At 53.5% G+C, this 20063-nt stretch overlaps 1 protein-coding gene across 4 annotated transcripts; it reads right to left on the minus strand.

Moving 5' to 3' along the window:
- Positions 1-273: 273 nt before the first annotated feature.
- SYT3 (synaptotagmin 3) lies at positions 274-19073 on the minus strand. Of its 4 annotated transcripts, none has more exons than XM_033224236.1 (11): positions 18991-19073; positions 18224-18360; positions 16454-16616; positions 11417-11942; positions 8945-9332; positions 8208-8426; positions 4889-5009; positions 4577-4748; positions 4346-4478; positions 1278-1346; positions 274-776 (listed from the first exon to the last, which is right to left on the minus strand). In XM_033224236.1, exons 3-10 carry the CDS (start codon positions 16599-16601, stop codon positions 1281-1283), a joined length of 1773 nt encoding a protein of 590 aa, XP_033080127.1. In that variant the 5' UTR covers positions 16602-16616; positions 18224-18360; positions 18991-19073; the 3' UTR covers positions 274-776; positions 1278-1280. The 4 variants fall into 4 exon arrangements, with proteins under 4 accessions (XP_033080127.1, XP_033080128.1, XP_033080129.1 ...); XM_033224237.1 differs by having other exon boundaries at positions 16454-16984; positions 18991-19068; XM_033224238.1 differs by having other exon boundaries at positions 16454-18038; positions 18991-19068.
- Between the last annotated feature and the right edge of the window lie 990 nt (positions 19074-20063).

Below are 20063 nucleotides of genomic sequence, written 5' to 3' on the forward strand. Positions count from 1 at the left end.
TGAAAGAGTCCCTTGGACACCTGGATCTAACCATGCCTAAAGTCCCTCTGTGTTCATAGGCTTTCCATGGACAGAGGTCTTTCAATTCTGTTTATGGTTTTGGGTTGAATTTTGTGTTCTGTACTCACAATGATCCTGGCTAACACCATTTTTATAAACTGAGGCTCAGCGAGATCATTAAGTTGCCCAGAGAGAGAAACACAAATTTGTCTGTTGCAGGGCCAGCATATTCCAATCCAGCTTCCTAGTCTCAGAGAGGACAGGAGGCCCAGGTGGAGTGAGACCCACAGAGTGTGTTTATTCTGGCATTGATAGCAGCAGCAGTGGGGGGACCGGCCAGACGCGGGGTGTGGCGAACAGAAGGGGGGGACACAGGTGTGTGTGTGTCTGAAAGGACAGAGAGGATCGGCTCATTGACATTCATGGCAAGAACAAGGGTCGGGACACCAAGTCTTGGACGAACAGCAAAGTGACAGAGACAGACAGAGGGTTTTGGGGGGCAGGGGTCCCCCAGACATGCATGGCCCCTCGCCTCAAGGGGGAGCCCCAGGGAAGAAAAGACAGACACCGTGGAGGCTGAATGCCCCCCACCCTGAAAGAAGGAGCTGGGCCGGCCTCCTCCCATCCTCTCGCTTCCAGGGGTAGGAAGCCTAGGGCCAGGGCTGCCCTGCACCAGCAGCTCGGACGTTATGGCTTCAAGGAGATGAATTCATGGTCCGGGCAGGAAAGGATGGGGTCCTGAGGGAGCCTGGTCTGATCCCGGGCCTAGGCCAGACCTGCACGATGGAGCAGGAGAGGAAGGGTCAGCAATGGCAGAGAACTGCGTCACGACCTCCTGCAGCTCCATCACCACCCAGAGACCCAGGGGTCCCAGGCCCAGCCCCTCCTCCCTCTGTCCCAGGAGTCCAGGCCCCCAGCCCCTCCTCCCTCTGACCCAAGAGTCCAGGCCCCCAGCCCCTCCTCCCTCAGACCCAGGAGTCCAGGCCCCCAGCCCCTCCTCCCTCAGACCCAGGAGTCCAGGCCCCCAGCCCCTCCTCCCTCAGACCCAGGAGTCCAGGCCCCCAGACCCTCCTCCCTCAGACTCAGGAGTCCAGGCCCCCAGCCCTTCCTCCCTCAGACTCAGGCATCTCCACCCCCAGCCCCTTCCTCCCTCAGACCCAGGAGTCCAGGCCCCCAGACCTCCTCCCTCAGACTCAGAAGTCCAGGCCCCCAGCCCTTCCTCCCTCAGACTCAGGCATCTCCACCCCCAGCCCCTTCCCTGTGGCCAGGCTCCTTACCCCTCACTCAGAGTTCTCTTTCTCTGATAGTCCTTTGCTGCCTTTTGTGAAGCTGGTCAAAGTCTTTTCCTAAAGGAGAAAGTCCAGAAGGTTCAGGAGTGAGGGACAGAGATTTGAAACAGACGCTAATCATCAACAGGAGAAGACGTCAATCCTGTTTCATTATTTAGGATGCGCTTTCTCACTTGGCCCTGAAATGATGGACAGATGGTATTACGATTCCATTCTACAGATGGAGAAATGGAGGCACAAAAAAGAGGAGTCTCTGCAAATGCGAGGAGAGATGAGGCTGTAGGGATGAGTGCGGCAGGTCCTGCATGGCATCAGAGGGGCTGAGGCTCTGTCCTGGGGCCACTGGGGAGCCACGGGAGGGCTGTGAGCAAGGAAGGGGAGGAGAAGCTCTGGGTGTAGAAGGATCTTCTGAGGCCATAGGGAGCACGAGGGGCTGAAATTCATGGGCAGCGTCAGGACTGGGCCCAGACTCTGTGCCGCCAGTGTTGCCCAACATGGGCGGTGGCTCACCAGAAACTCCTCAGAAGGTTTGTGGGATGAATTAATGAATGGATGAATGAGTGAATGACAGAAGGAGGGAGTCGTCTCCGTCCTATCCACCTTAGTAGAGTCCTCGTCTTTTCCAATCTCAAATCTGAGCTCTGTGCCCAGCTGCTCGGTCCCTCATCATCACTGGAAAAAAGCCCACAGCAGGGCCGGACTCAATCTGGTGATGTGGTGAAAGTTTCACCCGGTACTAAATGTAAATGTGTGCCCCAAATGCAGCAATCAAGATAAATAATATTTAATGCAATATTGGCCAGGTGCGGTGGTTCACGCCTATAATCCCAGCACTTTGGGGGTCCGAGTTGGGTGGATCACTTGGAAGTTTGAGACCAGCCTGGCCAACATGGTGAAACCCTGTCTCTACAAAATAAATAAATAAATAAAATAAAATAAAATAAAAATTTAGCAGGGTGAGGTGGCACACGCCTGTAATCCCAGCTACTTGGTAGACTGAGGCAGAAGAATCACTTGAACTCAGGGAGGGGAAGGTTGCAGTGAGCCAAGATTGCAGCGCTGCACTCCAGGCTGGGTGACAGAGTGAGACTCTGTCTCAATAATAATAATAATAATAATGCAATATTTTTTAAAAATCAAAATTAATGCAAAACAAATCCATGATGGACAAAATATCAAATTTTTAAAAAGGGCCAGTCTCATGCCACATTAGACTGCTATTCCAGAGGAAATGTATGTGCCCCTATATACTTGCTTTTTTTGTTTAAGGAGAGGGGTTCTTGCTCCATTGCCCAGGCTGGAGTGTGGTGGTGAGATCATAGCTCACTGCAGTAACAAACTCCTGGGCTCAAGGGATCCTCCTGCCTCAGCCTCCTGAGTAGCTGGGACTACAAGTATGCACCACCATGCCCAGCTAATTCCTAAATTATTTTTGTAGAGACAGGCTCTCTCATGTTGTCCAGGTTAGTCTCAAACTCCCAGGCTCAAGTGATCCACCCGCCTTGGCCTCCCAAGGCCTGTGCTGGGATTACAGGTATGAGCCACTGTGCTCTGCCCAAGTTTTTATATACTTTTTCTAAATTTATTTTTCCCGGAATGCTAAACTAGCTGAAAAATACTGAAAAATGAAGAGTAAATGTATTGAAATTCACAATGTTATTTTACATTTAAATCTTTCATATATACCCTAGACGAAATTTGAATAATTTGACTTTCTTGGCTTTTAATGGAGGCAAATCTATCAATAACACTTTTCTAAATCTACTTGTTTGCTCTTCTTGTTTTCTACTGAGAGAATGGCCATGTTTGATTATTTCTCCTGATCAAGTGATGATCTTAAATGACTTTTTTTTTTTTTTGACCGAGTCTTGCTCTGTCGCCCAGGCTGGAGTGCAATGGCACGATCTTGGCTCACTGCAACCTCCACTTCCTGGGTTCAAGCGATTCTCCTGCCTCAGCCTCCCAAGTAGCTGGGATTACAGGCGCCCGCCACCACACCCAGCTGCTTTTTGTATTTTTAGTAGAGACAGGGTTTCGCCATGTTGGCCAGGCTGGCCTCGAACTCCTGGGGTCAAGTGATCCTCCCACTTCAGCCTCCCAAAGTGCTGGGATTACAGGTGTGAGTCACCTCACCTGGCCCCATTAAAAAAAAAAATGTCCACTCAGTATGCTATGACCAAGTAATTTTCACAGCCTGCTCTTAACACAACACAAACCAAAACAAATAAAAACCCCACTCCATCTTCTCACCCAGTTTCTCCTCTCTGTTTTCTTTCTTCCTTCCTTCCTTCTTCCTTCCTTCCTTCCTTCCTTCCTTTCTTTCTTTCTCTCTCTCTTTCTTTCTTTCCCTTTCTTCCTTCCTTCCTTCCTTCCTTCCTTCCTTCCTTCCTTCCCTCCTTCCTTCTTTTTCTCTCTTTCTTTCGTCGTCTTCTTCTTTTTTGTTGTTGTTGTTGTTATTGTTGAGATAGAGTTTCACTCTTGTTGCCCAGGCTGGAGTGCAATGGTGCCATCTCGGCTCACCACAACCTTCACCTACCTCCCAGGTTCAAGTGATTTTCCTGCCTTAGCCTCCCAAGTAGCTGGGATTACAGGCACGTGCCACCACACCCAGCTAATTTTGTATTTTTATTAGAGACAGGGGTTTCTCCATGTTGGTCAGGCTGGTCTCGAACTCCTGACATCAGGGGATCCGCCCGCCTCGGCCTCCCAAAGTGCTGGGATTACAGGCGTGAGCCACTGCGCCCGGCCCCCTCTATTTTCAACTTAGCCTCATGGGTAACAACAGCAGCGACCACTTACAGAACGTTTAACTCAGCACATCTCACCTCTATCCTAACAGAAGATACTATCAACAGTCCCATTTCCTAGTGGGTAAACTGAGGCACGGAGCGCTTGGGTAACTGGCTCTAAGCCACATGGCTGAAGTTGGCACAGCAGGGATTGAAACCGAGGATGCCTGGTATGCGGCTTATAAACATGCAGGGCGTTCATTGCATGGATGAAGGGGCCGAGGGCGCACGGGTGCTTGTCAGGGGTCGGTGTGGGACCCCACTCACCTCCACTAGCTGATGCCAGTGCTCCACGGGCTTGCGGGGGTTAGCCAGCATCTCCGCCCAGTGCTCGCGGCCGTGTGGGTCGGCAGCGTCGGGGCCCACGCGGCAGACGCCGATCACCTCGTTGTGCCCGATGCTGGGGGTTGGGTTCGGTAAAGACCAGAGGAGGGCGGTAGGAGGGCCTGTCCCCACCCCAGCCCTCCTGCCTGACCCCGCCCGGGCCGCGCCCCTCACCAGTCGTAGTCCACCACGGCGATGCTGAGCCCCACGTTCTCCACGCTCTCGGGGGCCACGTCGAACACCAGCGCCTCATTATAGGTGGGGTTCAGCGTGTTCTTCTTGATGGAGGTTTTCCGCTTCTTCAGACGCCGCCCCTCGCTGATCAGAGAGGCCTTCACGTAGGGGTCTGGGAACAGCAATGAAGCAAGGAACAGAGATTCCCTCCCTCAGACCTAGGGGTCCAAGACCCCAGACCCCCAGCCCCTCCTCCCTCAGGCCCAGGAGTCCAGACGCCAGGTCCTCCTCCCTCAGACCCAGGATCCTCACCTGAGAAGCCAGTGAGGTCCATCGCTTTGAGGTTAGAGGCTTTGATGATGGTCACGGTGAGGCGCCCGGCCGTGGGGAGGTAGCAGAGTGAGAAGTTGAGCTCCCCAAGATCTGCCTTTTCCTGCAGTTGGGGAAAAAGGTCAGTGATATCTTGCCTCAGCCCCTCTTCAACTCTCCCTGATTTTCTCTCCCATTGGAGCCTCCCGCTCTCCACCCTGACATCCGGGCTCAGGCTTCCCATCCACTTAACAATCTGACTCTGGGCCAAGACCCAGTAACTCCCTGGCCACAGCTGCCCATGACCATCAAAGCCTATTTGTTCTGTAGGGAAGACTGGAAGAAGCATGAGTGAGGGGAGAGAGAGAGAAGGTGAGAGAGAGAAAAAACACAGAGAGAAATAGACTGAGACAGAAGCCAAAACACTGAGGGATGCAGCTGGAAAGATAGACCCACAGGCAAAGTTCTAAAGTCAGAGGGGGCCGGGCGTGGTGGCTCAAGCCTGTAATCCCAGCACTTTGGGAGGCCGAGACAGGTGGATCACGAGGTCAGGAGATCGAGACCATCCTGGCTAACACGGTGAAACCCCGTCTCTACTAAAAAATACAAAAACACTAGCCGGGTGAGGTGGCGGGCGCCTGTAGTCCCAGCTACTCGGGAGGCTGAGGCAGGAGAATGGCGTGAACCTGGGAGGCGGAGTTTGCAGTGAGCTGAGATCCAGCCACTGCACTCCAGCCTGGGCGACAGAGCCAGACTCCGTCTCAAAATAAATAAATAAATAAATAAAGTCAGAGGGACAGAGGCCCAGAGGCAGACAGACAGAGACCTAGAGAGAGGGAGTACAGAGACCTAGAGAGAGAAAGAGAGACATATATATATATAAAGACCCAGAGAGAGACAGAGGTCCAGAGAGAGAGGGACAGAGACAGTGGGTTGGGGTGTATAAAGACCCAGAGACAGTGATAGGTACCTAGAATTAAAGTGGAGGGACAGAGACCAGAGAGTGAGAGAGAAACCTAGACTTAGACATCCTCGTCCCTGCACCGAAAGAGAAAGAGACAGAGAGAGACTGACTCAGACAGAGTGGGACAAAGACCGAGCAGAGACACACATACAAACCAGCCTGAGAGAGGGCAGATTCATCAACCTCCACTGAAGTTTCCAGGACCGCCCCCAACCCTGACACACAGGCTGGAGCCATGCTGGAGCTAGCTGGGAGCTTTGACCAACCCGGCCCAGCCCTGCAGCCTCCCAACTGCGCCAGCCCTCCCCACTCACTCCCGTCAGGGCCTCTGTCCAGGCTGCCCCTCTGCCAGAACATTCTTCCCTCTATCTCCTCCTTGGCCTTTGAGCCTCCCCTCGTTCCACAAGCTCCCAGCTCCCCTGCAGCCCTGCAGAGCTCCTCCTGTGCCTCCCCATAACCCTAGTCCCTGACACAAGGCCCAGCCACCTAGACCTGGAGCTGCCGAGGGCTGTCTGGGGTCCCCAGGCCCTGCTCCTGAAAAAACAGTGGTTGAAGAAATGAATGAAGGCTGGGTGCGGTGGCTGATGCCTGTAATCCCAGCACTTTGGGAGGCTGAGGTGGGCGGATGATGAGCTCAGGAGTTGGAGACCAGGCTGGCCAACATGGCAAAACCCTGTTTCTACTAAAAATACAAAAATTAGCCGGGTGTGGTGGTGCATGCCTGTAATCCCAGCTACTTGGGAGGCTGATGCAGGAGAATCACTTGAACCCAGGAGGTGGAGGTTGCAGTGAGCTAAGATTGCACCACTGTACTCCAGCCTGGGTGACAGAGGGAGACTCTGTCTTAAGAGAGAGAGAGAGAGAGAGAATATACGAATCAGTGGAATGAGTGAGGAAAACTTTAAGTGATGATGATGGAGAGAGAAAATGAGAAGGGTGAGCACAAGAATGAGGCCACCATGGATACAGAGAGAAGGCCCTGGCATGGGGCTGTCACGGCTGATGACTGGGAGTAGGAGCTGGTGGAACCCACGGGGCCCTGGGAACAGGGACCTTGGAACTGGGCACTTCAATCCCAAAGGCTGGGCTTGGGGGGCCAAGCAGGAAGACTGGGGGGAGCACCATGAAGAAGCCTACAGGAAGAGCTATAGGTACCCAGCTCAACTGGACATCTGTCATTGGACAGATGGGGAAACTGAGGCTCAGAGAAGGAAAGGACCTTGAGGAGATCTAGTCATCTCCTGATATGAAGGCCACGCTCCCCACAACACACACACAGTTACCCCAGATTGGCAGAGAACTGGAATGTTGTAGAATCCACAGGTCAGATTGGAGTGGGGGCGCTGTAGAGTTGAGGAGCTGAGATTTGTTGAGGCAGAAGAGCTCAGGACACACACACAACAAGAAACTAAGAGTGGGGCTGGGGAGGGATTGGAGGTACAGGGACAACCAGGTGTCAGAGGGCAGGGGTCATAAGGAATAAGGAAGAGGCCACTGGGCCCTGTAATCTGGATGCTGGGAGAATTGGGGAGTGTCTGGATACTGGGGATCCCAGGATGGTGGAGGCCTGGGGGATCAGGCTATCAGGATTTGGGCAGGGACCATGAAAAAACAGAGGGTCAGAATATGAAAGAGTTCCCATGTCAGGGGTTGGGAAAATTCAGAAGTTCAGAGATTAGAGAGGGACTGGGGCTTCTAGAAGTCCAGAACTTGCAAAGTCAGGAAGTTGGAAGGTCAGAAGTCTGGGGTGAGAGGGGAGAAGTCATGGGGTTGAGGCAGGAAGGCATCCGATGGCAAAGGGGGTGGGAGGCTGGAAAATCGGATCCAGGCCTGATGCTAATATTCGGCGACGTCGAGGAGAGGAAGGGTGTCTATCGTATCATTCTCTGTTGTTTTTTGTTTTGTTTTGTTTTTGAGACAGAGTTTCACTCTTGTTGCCCAGGCTGGAGTGCAATGGCATGATCTCTGCTCACAGCAACCTCTACTTCCTAGGTTCAAGCTATTCTCCCTCCCGAGTGTCTGGGATTACAGGCATGTGCCAACACGCCTGGCTAATTTTTGTATTTTTAGTAGAGATGGGGCTCTCCATGTTGGCCAGGCTGCTCTTGAACTCCCAACCTCAAGTGATCTGCCCGCCTCAGCCTCCCAAAGTGCTGGGATTACAGGCATGAGCCATGACGCCCAGCCCATTCTCGATTCTTGCCTGTAAGTTTGCAATCTTCCCCAGTGTGATACATTTTAACAGAAAAATGCAGGGACAAGAAGTGAGGAAGTTATGAAGTCTGAAGGCAGGGGACTCGCAACCTGGGGGCGCTCAGGGCCCTGGGAAGGGGAAGGTCAGGGGAGGGGGCCACTGACCGAGCCGCCCTCCACGATGTCCCTCCAGAGCGGGCGGTCAGGGGGCTGCTCGGCCAGCTCCAGGAGGTTGTCCAGCACCACCTGGCCGATGAGGTCGTGCCGCGAGAAGCGGTCAAAGTCATAGACGCTGAAGTGCAGTTTGCGTTGGGCCAGCTCGGCCAGGGGCACCGAGAATTGAAACGTCTCATTGAAGACGGGGTTCAGGGTCTTCCTGTGCACCTGGTGGTGGTGGGTGACAGGAGACAGACACCGTGCCCATAAGCCCCTCCTCCACAGGATCCAGGAGTCCAGGACCCCAGCCCCTCCTCCCTCAGACCCAGGAGTCCAGGCCCAGCACCTCCTCCCTCAGACCCAGGAGTCCAGACCCCAGCCCCTCCTCCCTCAGACCCAGGAGTCCAGGCCCAGCACCTCCTCCCTCAGACCCAGGAGTCCAGGCCCAGTACCTCCTCCCTCAAACCCAGGAGTCCAGGCCCAGTACCTCCTCCCTCAAACCCAGGAGTCCTGGCCCCCAGCTGCTGCTTCCTCAGACCCAGGAGTCCAGACCCCAGCCCCTCCTCCCTCAGACCCAGGAGTCCAGACCCCAGCCCCTCCTCCCTCAGACCCAGGAGTCCAGACCCCAGCCCCTCCTCCCTCAGACCCAGGAGTCCAGACCCCAGCCTCTCCTCCCTCAGACCCAGGAGTCCAGACTCCTAGCTCCCTCTCTGTGGGACCCCAGTGTCCAGCCTGCTGCTCCGGACCTTGGTCTGAAATTTTTTCTTGCGGTCAGGCAGCAGGTAGATCTTGACGTAGGGATCTGAGAAGCCGTTGGAGTCCTTGGCAGGGAGGTCCAGGGCCTGCAGGATCCTCACCACCAGCTGGTCTGAGCCATAGAGGTACCGCAGGGCGAAGCTGATGCGGCCACAGGGTGCTCCTGTGCCTGCTTCTCCGGAGCCTGGGGCCCCCCCGCCCCGCCGGCCACCAGGGCCAGTCCCCTGGTACAGCTCGGGCTTAATCTGCCCAATGAGTTTGGCTTTTTCCTCGCCGCCAGGCAGGGGTAAGGGCAGGGCGGGTGGCCGCTCCTCACTGTTGGGGTCCGGCTGGGAGGTCAGAGTCTGCTGGGTGAGGGGTCGGGGCAGGGCTGGGTACCTGTAGGGGGGTGGGGGAGACCAAGGTGAGGTCAGTGACTCTGATTTTTGCGTGCAGAGACCTGAGAGATTCCTTCCTGCCTTTCCCTCCGTCCCCCAGCCAGGTGGCCACAAGTCCCCTCCTTTGCTCACTGTGTGAGCTTGAGGGAGCCACTGGGCTCTCTGAGCCTCAGTTTCCCCATTGATATCTGGGGGCATTCCCTCCCTCCCTCCCTTTCTTCTTTCTTTCCTTCTTTCCTTCTTTTTTGAGACAGAGTTTTGCTCTTCTCGCCCAGGCCGGAGTGCAAAGGCATGATCTCGGCTCACTGCAATCTCTGCCTCCCAGGTTCAAGCAGTTCTCCTGCCTCAGCCTCCAGAGTAACTGGGAGTACAGGTGTGTGCCACCATACCTGGCTAATTTTTATATTTTTAGCAGAGACGGAGTTCCACCATGTTGGTCAGGCTGGTCTCAAACTCCTGACCTCAGATGATCCGCCTGCCTCGGCCTCCCAAAGTGCTGGGATTACAGGCATGAGCCACCGCACCCAGTCTCATTCTCCCCATTTCAAAGCTAGCTCCAGCCCATACCTGTGAATGCACCAGCTTTCAGTAACCTCCCTTGGACCTCAAGCTGGTGACCGAGGATGCTTCTCCATGGACCCCCGATGCCCCACATAACACAGACCTTCCTTGAACCCTCTTCTGCCCTTCTCTTAATCTCCCCGGCCGTCTCTCCTCTCTATGCCCACTGTCCTGGTCACAGTCAGGCCTTGTCCTCTCCTGAACTCTCAGCCTCCAGTGTCCCCCTCCAGCCCACCCCATGTGGTCCCACAGGGTTCCTTCTACACCCAGAGATGACTCTGCCCCTCCCCTGCTCACAGCCCTCCCATGGCTCTTCAGTGCCCTCAGGACAAAGTCCCAGAGCCTCAGCCTGGCACTCAAAGCCCGTGTGGTCTGGTGTGCGTAGCCACATCTCTCAAGTTTCTTTTTTCTTTTCTTTTTTTTTTTTTTTTTGAGATGGAGTCTCGCTCTGCCGCCCAGGCTGGAGTAGAGTGTGCAATCTTGGCTCCCGGGTTCAAGAGATTCTCCTGTCTCAGCCTCCTGAGTAGCTGGGATTACAGACACATACCACCATGCCCAGCTATTATTATTTTTTGTATTTTTAGTAGAGACAGGGTTTCACCATATTGGCCAGGCTGGTGTTGAACTCCTGACCTCAAGTGATCTGGCCACGTTGGCTTCCCAAAGTGCTGGGATTACAGGCATGAGCCACCGTGCCCGGCCTGAAGTTTTCTTTTTTTCAAACTTATTCTCATGCCTTGGTGACTAAGGCATGGTGCCCTGGCTGTCCCCTTGGTGTGGGCTGTCCCCACAATGCACTATGATCTCGTTCTCCTCTTGTCTTTGCTTGGGCCGTTCCCTTCACCTGGAATGCCCAGGTCACAGCCCTGCCTCTTTGCCTGACTAACTCTCCCTCAGCCTGCGGGTCTCAGCTGAGACACCTCCACCTCCAGGAAGCTTCCAGCCTTCTCCCAGCTGTGGTCCCCTGAGCCGCTTTCCTGCCTCACCAGCCCAGCTACACCAGGACAGCCAGTCTGGGGGCCGCCTCCCCTGCACTGTGAGGAACAGGAGGGCAGAGTCCGGTGTTTTCCTAACACCCCGCTCAGGCCTAGTTTATGTTAGTGCTCAATATACATTTACAGGTATATTGAGGAATAATGAATGACGGAACTCCAGGTCCCACTACCAGTCCTGGCTTAGAGTGAAAGGGAGTGAATTGCCTTGTGCCACAGGGACTTGGGGATCCAACCTCATTCTCCTCTACTTTCCTGTCCTGAAGTCCTGTCCCCAGTCTCCTCCCTCTGGACCGAGGAATTCAGGCCCCCAGTCCCCTACTCCTTCGGGTCCAAGGGGTCTAGACCCCATAGCTCCAACCTCCCTCAGATCCAGGAGTCTAGGGCCCCACCCTCCTCTTTCCCTAAGATCCAAGAGTCAATACCCCGATTCCACTCCAAATCCCGAACTCATAAGAACCATAGATGGGAAAGAGACACAGAGGAGGAGCAGAAGTTCAGAGTGGACCCCCAGCCCAGTATCCTCTCTCACCTGGTGGTGGGTGCCAGGCTTGTGACCTGCTGATGTGACTGGGCACTGGGCAAGCCCCCACCACTGGGGGGCAGCAGGAGCAACCCAGAGCCTGCTCCCCCCTCGGAGGGCAGCTCAGGGGATGTTTGGCTCGGTTTGACCCCAGCGGCCACTGCAGCTGCTGCAGCCTCTGGATACGAGTCCATGTCCAAGTAGGAGGGCTCAGGGGTGTCAGAACCCCCCAGGCTGCCTGGCTCCAGCAGCTCAGCAAAGGGTGGATGGTGGGCGGTGTGGGCATGGTGGTGTGGGCCGCCCAGCAGAGGATGGCCACCCAGGCCAGCACCCAGGTGGTGCCCGCCGCCGCCTACCAGGCCTGCCAGCCCGATACCAGGGCCCAGGTCTTTGCGCAGGGGGCCACCACCTACTGCCGAGCCTCCCTTGTCCCGCCAGGGCACCCAGCACAACTTCCAGGACACGAAGAGAGAGACACCCAGAAGGACAATGCCACAGAAAGTCACGATGACCGACAGCAGGCTCACGGAGATGTCTGGAGAGAATGAGGACAGAGGTAGGGGTCAGGATGGGGTCACAGTACCTCCTCCCTCTGCTATCCCCGAAGAGTTAACCCTTCATATTTGCCCCATGCAATCGTCCATGCAATCGCAAGTGCCAGGCACTTTGCACGTATTACTTAATATATGTTCTACAACTCTACAAGGTAAGTATTGTATTATTATTTTTTTTTAAGAGATGGAATCTCTGTTACTCAGGCTGGAGTGCAGTGGCATGATCATAGCTCACTGCACCCTCGAACTCCTGGGCTCAAGCAATCCTCTCACCTCAGCCTCCCAAGAGGCTGGGACTACAGGTACTTGCTATCACACCTGGCTAACTTTTAAATTTTTTTTGTAGAAATGAGATCTTGCTATGTTGCTCAGGCTGGTCTTGAACTCCTGGCCTCAAGCAATCTTCCCACCTCGGCCTCCCAAAGTGCTGTGATTACAGATGTGGCCACTGTACCCAGCCCAGTATTTCTACATAATCATTTTAAAGATGAGGAAACTGAGACACAGAGAGATTCAGTGATTTGTTTAAAGTTTTACAAGTAACAAATGACAGATCTGAGATTTGAATCCAGCAGTCTGTCTCCAGATTTTATTCTCTTAATCACTAGACTTTGCTGCCTCTCTATAAGAGAACACAACATGTGAGGTAGCACCAAGGTCCTGCACTGATTTGCTAGAATCATTGACTCACAGAACTCAGGAAACTGTTTTTGTTTGTCTGTTTGTTTTTGAGATAGAGTTTCATGACACAGTTAGGCAAGTCAAGGTTTAAATCACGCTTGCTGTGTGGCCTTGGGAACGTATCTTAACCACTCTAAACCTTACATTTCCCATTTCCCAAGTAGGAAAAATCAGTTCTTCTCTCTTCTAGTAGTCTGAAGGAATGCAGAAGGTAAACCACATGTGGAAGATAATAACAAACATATCTTGAGGGATGATTACATACCAGATATCTCAGTACTTCATAGGGGTCAGGTTATTTAAGCCTGCCAGGCACTACATGAGGTTAGCCACATATTTATCCCTGTTTTCCACAAAAGAAAACTGAGATTAGTGTAACTGTAATCACCTGCTCAAAATTCATAGCTGGTAGGTGGTAGAGTCAGGATTTAAGCCTCAGAAGCCTGGCTTCAAAGCCCATGGTCTTCACCATGATGCTGTCACACCTCAATGCTTCCCAATAAATGGTAGTTCAAATGTGAATTTTTATTAGAATAATAAATCCTATTGCTGCCACCATGTGTGTCCAACACCATCAACACCATAGCTAACACAATCTGAATGCCACATATGTGCTGATATGCCTTGCAGAGAAATCCAAGTACAGAATTGTTCTTACAACCAAAGCTTTTGGGCTTCTTCAGTAATTGGTACAAGGAGTGGGGTTTTTCAGAAATGACCTTCAAGGAATGGGAATTCGTTTTGAAATGGACTTCTGGGTGTTGGCAAAGTGAAAGGGAAAATCCCTACTCCAAACAGACAGTGGGTTATGGTGGGGAAGCAGGTAGGAAGGCCATTGCCAGCAAGGACAGCTGAGTGGAATGGCTGTGTCCAGTTACATTAGGGGACACACAGCAGGAAGGGGATGCCTTCTTGTCCTGTACTGCTCAGTGAATCTATAGTGGTGTGTGACATTAAACCTTATGACATTATATAACTTTGAAATGACGTATACCATTTTACATATAAGAAAACAGGCTCTGAGAGAGAGGAAGTGGCCCTGCAGGGACATATACTAGGCACTGGCAGAACTCTGGGTTTCCTTCTCCCCTCCCTCTTAGGGTGCTTTATTTATTTATGTATTTATTTTATTTTTTTGGAGGCAGAGTCTTGCTCTGTCGTCCAGGCTGGAGTGCGGTGGTGTGATCTCGGTTCACTGCAGCCTCCACCTCCAAGGTTCAAGCACTTTTTGTGCCTCAGCCTCCTGAGTAGCTGGGACAACAGGTGGGCACCACCATGCCTGGCTAATTTTTGTATTTTTGGAATAGACGGGGTTTTGTTATGTTGGCCAGGCTGGTCTCGAACTCCTGGCCTCAGATCTATCCACCTCAGCTTCCCAAAGTACTGGGATTACAGGCATGCACCACCATGCCTGGCCAGACTGCTCCTTTTTATTTTTTTTTGAGACAGAGTCTCACTGTGTCACCCAGGCTGGAGTGCAGTGGTGCGATCTCGGCTCACTGCAAGCTCCACCCCCTGGGTTCCTGCCATTCTCCTCCCTCAGCCTCCCGAGTAGCTGGGACTAAGGTGCCCGCCACCATGCCCGGCTAATTTTTGTTTTTGTGTTTTTAGTAGAGATGGGGTTTCACCCATGTTAGCCAGGATGGTCTCAATCTCCTGACCTCATGATCCACCCACCTCAGCCTCCCAAAGTGCTGAGATTACAGGTGTGAGCCACTGCACCCGGCCCAGATTGCTCCTTTTTAAGTGACCAACACTCACTGAGCATTCTGGGAGGCCTGTTAGAAACCAGAGGCAAGGACTTTACCAGCCTCCTCAACACAGGGTGAGTTGAGAAAACAGGGTCACTACAGAGAAAAATTAAACAGATGCTTTCCCCTATTGCCAGCCTGATTCAGACCCTGTTCAACTGAGAACATGGATCCCACACACCCTGACAGGTTCGCCATTCCTGTCTGCACAGACTGGGGAGCTATTTGGGCGTGGAGAGGTGGTGTAGTTGTGCAGCAGAAGATTCACCTTGTCCAAAGAAAGGTTTGGCCCTTGATCAGTTCCTGGGAGGGAACCTCTAAGCCCAGGGAATGTCCTGCCTGATTAGAGTGTCTTTGTTTACCTGGAGCCTTGGATCATGCGGCATAGTCTATGCTAACACTGTGATGTATGCTGGAGGCCTCCGGCTCAACCTCTGGAGGAGCTGGAGACTGAAGTCAGCCACACCAGCAATCAGCCACGTATATGGGACTGGCCCCCAATAAAAACCTTGCACATCAAGGCCCAGGTGAGTTTCCCCGGTTCGTAATAGACTGTGCATGCTGTCACACGTCATTGCAGGGAAAATTAAGCACTGTCCATGTCACTCCACTGGGAGAGGATGACTGGAAGCTCACACCTGCTCTGTCCTGGATTCTGCCCTGGGTGCCTATTCCCTTTACTGACTTCAGTCTGTATCGTTTCACTGTAATAAATCATAACCATGAGTATAACAGTTTCTGGCCAGGCACAGTGGCTTATGCCTGTAATCCCAGCACTTTGGGAGGCTGAGGCAGGTGGATTACTTGAGGTCAGGAGTTCGAGACCAGCCTGGCCAACATGATGAAACCCTGTCTCTACTAAAAAAAAAAAAAAAATTAGCTGGGTGTGGTGGCAGGCACCTGTAATCCCAGCTACTCGGGAGGCTGAGGCAGAAGAATCAGTTGAATCTGGGAGGCGGAGGATGCAGTGAGCTGAGATCCCACCATTACACTCCAGCCTGGGCAATAAGAGTGAAACTCTGTCTCAAAAACAAACAAACAGACAAACAAAAACAGTTTCCTGAGTTCTGTGAGTCAATGATTCTAGCAAATCATTGAAGCTGATGGTGGTCATGAGGACCCCCAAACTACAGTGCTGTACTAGACGATGCAGGATTCAATTCTGCCTCTGCTACCATCGAGCCTCTGGGCAAGTGACTGCTGCTCTCTCGGCCTTATCCCTCATGACTGTCACCTGGACATCCTGCACGTGAGGAGCCAGGCCCTGCCCTGGGGCTCAGCAGGTGCAACCGTGGTTGTAATCACTCAGCACATGTTCCCTCTCGTCAGCGTTTCCTCATCCAGGCAACGGCACTCATCATGTTCCCTCGTTCCCAGAACCCTGCTGCTTTCTAGCTGTGTGACCTTGGACAGGTCACTTCACCCTTCTCAGCCTCAGTTTCCTCTGTTGAAAATGGGGATTATATGTTCCACAAAGGGTCACTGTGAGTAATCATTGAGATGTGCAAAGGGCCTCACGTGCTGCCTAGACCACAATGGGTGCCCAGTAAGCGAATCCCAGCATTGAGTGAATGACCACTGCGTGCCCAGCATTGTTCTAAGTGCTTCCTGGGTGTTGCATCATTTAAGCCTTTCATCTGCTCGATGAAGCATCCCTTTTATTATCCCCATTTTCCAGATGAGGAGACTGAGGCCCAGAAGTAGAGTCACTTACCTACAGCCATGCAGTTATTAAGAAAGTAAGGGAGATGGAACTTGAACCCAAACAAGTCAGTCTGACTCAAGAGCCTGAGATTTACACAAGATGCACAGAGATATCTGAAGGGGGCATTTGGTGGTGGTAGTCAGAGGGAGGCCCACAGGGTAAAACTCAAAAAGTGGACCACACAGCTCCTTCTCCTTGGATCAGAGATTTGGGAGAGGGGCAGCAGCAGGCAGGATGGGGGCAAGACTCTGCGAGGGACTGACCCCGCAAGTGATGGAAAGCTGAGCAGTTCTGCTCCGAGTCGCCTGGTCATAGTGCAGGCAGGGGGTTGGCCAAGACAGGCAGGGGTGCTGACCTGCATCTGGACCCCGGGGATAGCCTCGGATTCGGTCACTGAACTCCTGGCACCTGTTGTTGGTGTCAGCATCTCGGACCAGCTCACAGAGGTCTGAGACCAGGACGAGTGCCCGCCGGCAGAGGTCATCCTCGTAGTCTCCTGACATGGTGGCCGTCTGGTCCTATGTGTGGGAGGGATGGGGCAAGGGTGCAGATGGGAAACAGAATGGGAGAGCAGGGTGGGCAGGTGTGGAGATAAGGGTGGAAGGAGACACCGAGCAAAGGAAGGATGGGCAAAGGGGACAGAGATTAGGGGCAGATGGATTAGGGATGGAGATTTGAGGAAGAAGGACAAGGTGACAGGTATTAGAGAGGGATGGACAAGGAAAAGGAATTAGGCGTGGACAGACAAGAGGGCAGAAATTAGGGATGGAGATAGTAACAGGGACTGGGTAAGTCAAGGGGACAGAGATAGGCGTGAATGGAGTAGAGGACAGAGAATAGGGACAAATGAACAAGGAGGAAGAGACGGAGAAGGGCAGTGAAGGGACTAAGAATGAGAATGCACAAATAAAGGGATGGACAGATGAGGAAACAAAGATTAGGGCTGCACAGATGAAGGAACAGGAGTTAGGGATGAGCAGACAAGGTGCCAGCCATTCATCATTCATTCATTCAACAAACATCCCTCCAGCACCAACTGCACCCTACGTGCTGTGCTGGTTGCTACGAATCCAGCAGAGAACAAGGTCCTGGAGTTCCCTGACCTCCTGGTGTCAAAATCCAACGAGAGGAGACATAGAGTAAACAAGCAAACAAAAACACATACACAAACCTGTCATTCTCAGACTGACTGTGAGAAGCACTCCACAGGACACAGCCGGAGGATGTGTCACAAAGGAACTCGGAGGGGGACGGTCAGGGAGGGCTCTCCCAGACTTGAAGGATGACATGGAGCCAGCCACAGGCGGGGGACAGTGGCACCGGGGTTGGGAAAAGCTTTCAGAGAAAGGCATTTTAGACGGCAGGAACAGGATGAGCAGGGACCTAGGGTAGGAAAGCACTTGGAGGGTCCAGGGACCAAGGAGGCCAGCGTGGGGTAGACGCAGGGAGGGCCGGGAGAGAAGGATGGATGCCGGTAGAGAGATGGGAGGTGAATAGGTACGGTGGGAGCTGGAGGTGGAAAGGTGGAGATGCAGAGATGGGGACCAAGTTGAGGGAGGGAGAGATACAGGGAGGGGAGACAGAGATAATGTGAAGGGCCGACTGAGGCTCCGAAGAGATGAAGAGGTGAACAGGCAGGCAGAAGGAAAGTCAAGGATTGAGACTTGGGATGGACAGTGACAAGGAATGAACTGAGGTGTAATTAATTCACAAGGGCTCGAGAGACAAGGGGACAAGAGACGGTGAAGAGGGGCAGGCAGGAGTGTGGGCAGAAATATCTTTGAAAGAGAAACGGTCGAATGGGAGCATGGATGGGTGCGGAAATAAAGGACAGTAGATGAAGGCTAGAGATCACAGACAGACAAAAGGAGAGAGGCGGGCTGGGCAGGCAGACATGGGTTCATAAGGGAAGGTTCAATGAGCACATAAATGAGAGGAGGCTAGGAAGGAGAGGTGGATGTGAGGAGAGGGGGAATTAGTGGTACATGGCTCGGAGCCAGGCATCAAGATGGGTTGAAGGGGATGCAGGGGAATTAGGAACAGACAGACCAGGGCTCACAGATGGACAGGTGTCGGGGGGTGCTGCAGAAGGCCAGGACTCTAAGACAGGCATGGTCACACTCACCTGCGCTTATCTCTGCCGTGTCCTGGGTGGCAGCCGAGGCGGCGGCGGGCGGCAGCCCATGGGGTTGTAGGGCGGACAAGGGACTGTGGACTCGTTCCCACGCGCCGAGTAATGACAGGGGAAGTCTGATCTGGGGGCTGAGGCCAAGAGAAAAAGCCCAGCTTAAGAGTCACATCTTGTCCTGCTCGAGCCAGCTGCCCTACCCCAGGCGACCCACTGGGAGCCGGGCCACCCCCTCCCACCTCAGGGCCCCCAGCTCCCGTTAAGGGCTTAGAGACTACAATTCCCGGCACGCCTCGCGCTCGCGCTGCTGCGGCTTCATAGACCCGGCGCTGCAGGAGCTGCTGGGAGTTGAAGTCCTTAATGCCTCTCCCGGCTGCAGAGACGATGGGATTTTTTTTTTTTTTTTTTTAAGGTTGTGGGGGGGTTAAGATGCTGGGGTCCCAAGACGCTCAGGGGAGGGGAACAATGTCCAGGACGTCGAAAAGCCACGGAGCCCTAAGTCCTTAGGGGCCACGGAATGGGGAACGATTTCCCCGAGCTGGAGATCGGTGGGCGACGGGTGGGGTACACCCAGGTGTTCGGGACCCCCTTCCAGGGCCACGTGCCCCTCCCCCGGGGTGGCCAGAGAGGGCTGCAGCGCTCCCACTCCCCGGCCCAAGATCCACGCGCCTCTGCATCTACCCCGCCCCCATGCGCCGGGGCCGACCCCCGGGATCTGGCTGGGGCTGGGGCTTTGGCAGGGGGAGGGGGAGGAGCGGACTCACCCGGAGCCGCCGCTGCCGCCGCCGCCGCCGCCGCAGCCCCGCGCGCCCGCCGCGGTGCTGGCTCGGCTCCTCCCCTCGCCACTGTCGCAGGTCCGCGGCTCCTCCCCCTGCACTCCCTCCTTTCCCCACTCCGAATCCGCTGCAAGAAAGCCGAAATCACTTGGCCTCAGCAAGGAAGCAGGGAGATTTCCCGGGACCAAGGCAGCAGAGACCGGGTGGGTTTCCACACTGGGGACCCAGAGATCTGGGATCGTGACGTGCTGCTTCTCCAGGGTCTCCGTCCCGCTATCTCACAGAGATGGAAGTCCAGGGACCCCAGGGCTCTCTTCCCAGGAACCCAGGACTTCAGGCCCTCCCACCTGAGCCGCTCTGAAGGCCGGTGGTGGGAGCGGAAGCTGAGACTCAAAGGTACAGTGCCAGAGCCAGGATAGAGGTATTAACAGGAACCTGGGTTTGAATCCCACCTGGGCCAACTCCTGCCTGTGTGCGCCTCTTGCTCTGAGGCCCCGTTTCCTCGTCAGCAAAATACACACCATAAACTTATTTCCTAAGGGATCCACAGTTTGAAAAACCAGTCAGTGTAGACAAAACATTGCTACCGACTAGGTACTTAAAGCAGTGAGTAACAGTTTCTGATATATTAATAGCAGTTAATGGCAATTGTCACTTCCTATAAGTGGTGAAGTGCTAAGTGCTTTGAAAGCATTTTCTTATTTAATTTTCACTTGGGTGCAATTATGACATTCCCATTTCACAGAGTAGACAACTGAGGCCCATGGAGGTTAAATCCCTTGGGTAAGGTCTAGATCAGGGGTGTCCAATCTTTTGGCTTCCCTGGGCTGCATTGTTGTCTTGGCCTACACATAAAATACACTAACACTAACAATAGCTGATAAGAAAAAAAATTACCAAAAAAAATCAAAATGTTTTAAGAAAGTTTACAAAGTTGTGTTGTGCCGCATTCAGAGTCTCCTGGGCTGCATGCGGGCCTCAGGCCCTTGGTTTGACAAGCTCAATCTAGATCTACATAGCTTGGAGAGGTGGCTCGGAGGCCCCCTCAGTGCTCTCAATCA

The sequence above is a fragment of the Trachypithecus francoisi genome, unplaced genomic scaffold (genome assembly GCF_009764315.1).
Source record: "Trachypithecus francoisi isolate TF-2019V2 unplaced genomic scaffold, Tfra_2.0 Lachesis_group12, whole genome shotgun sequence".
In the NCBI taxonomy this organism is placed as follows: Eukaryota; Metazoa; Chordata; class Mammalia; order Primates; family Cercopithecidae; genus Trachypithecus; species Trachypithecus francoisi.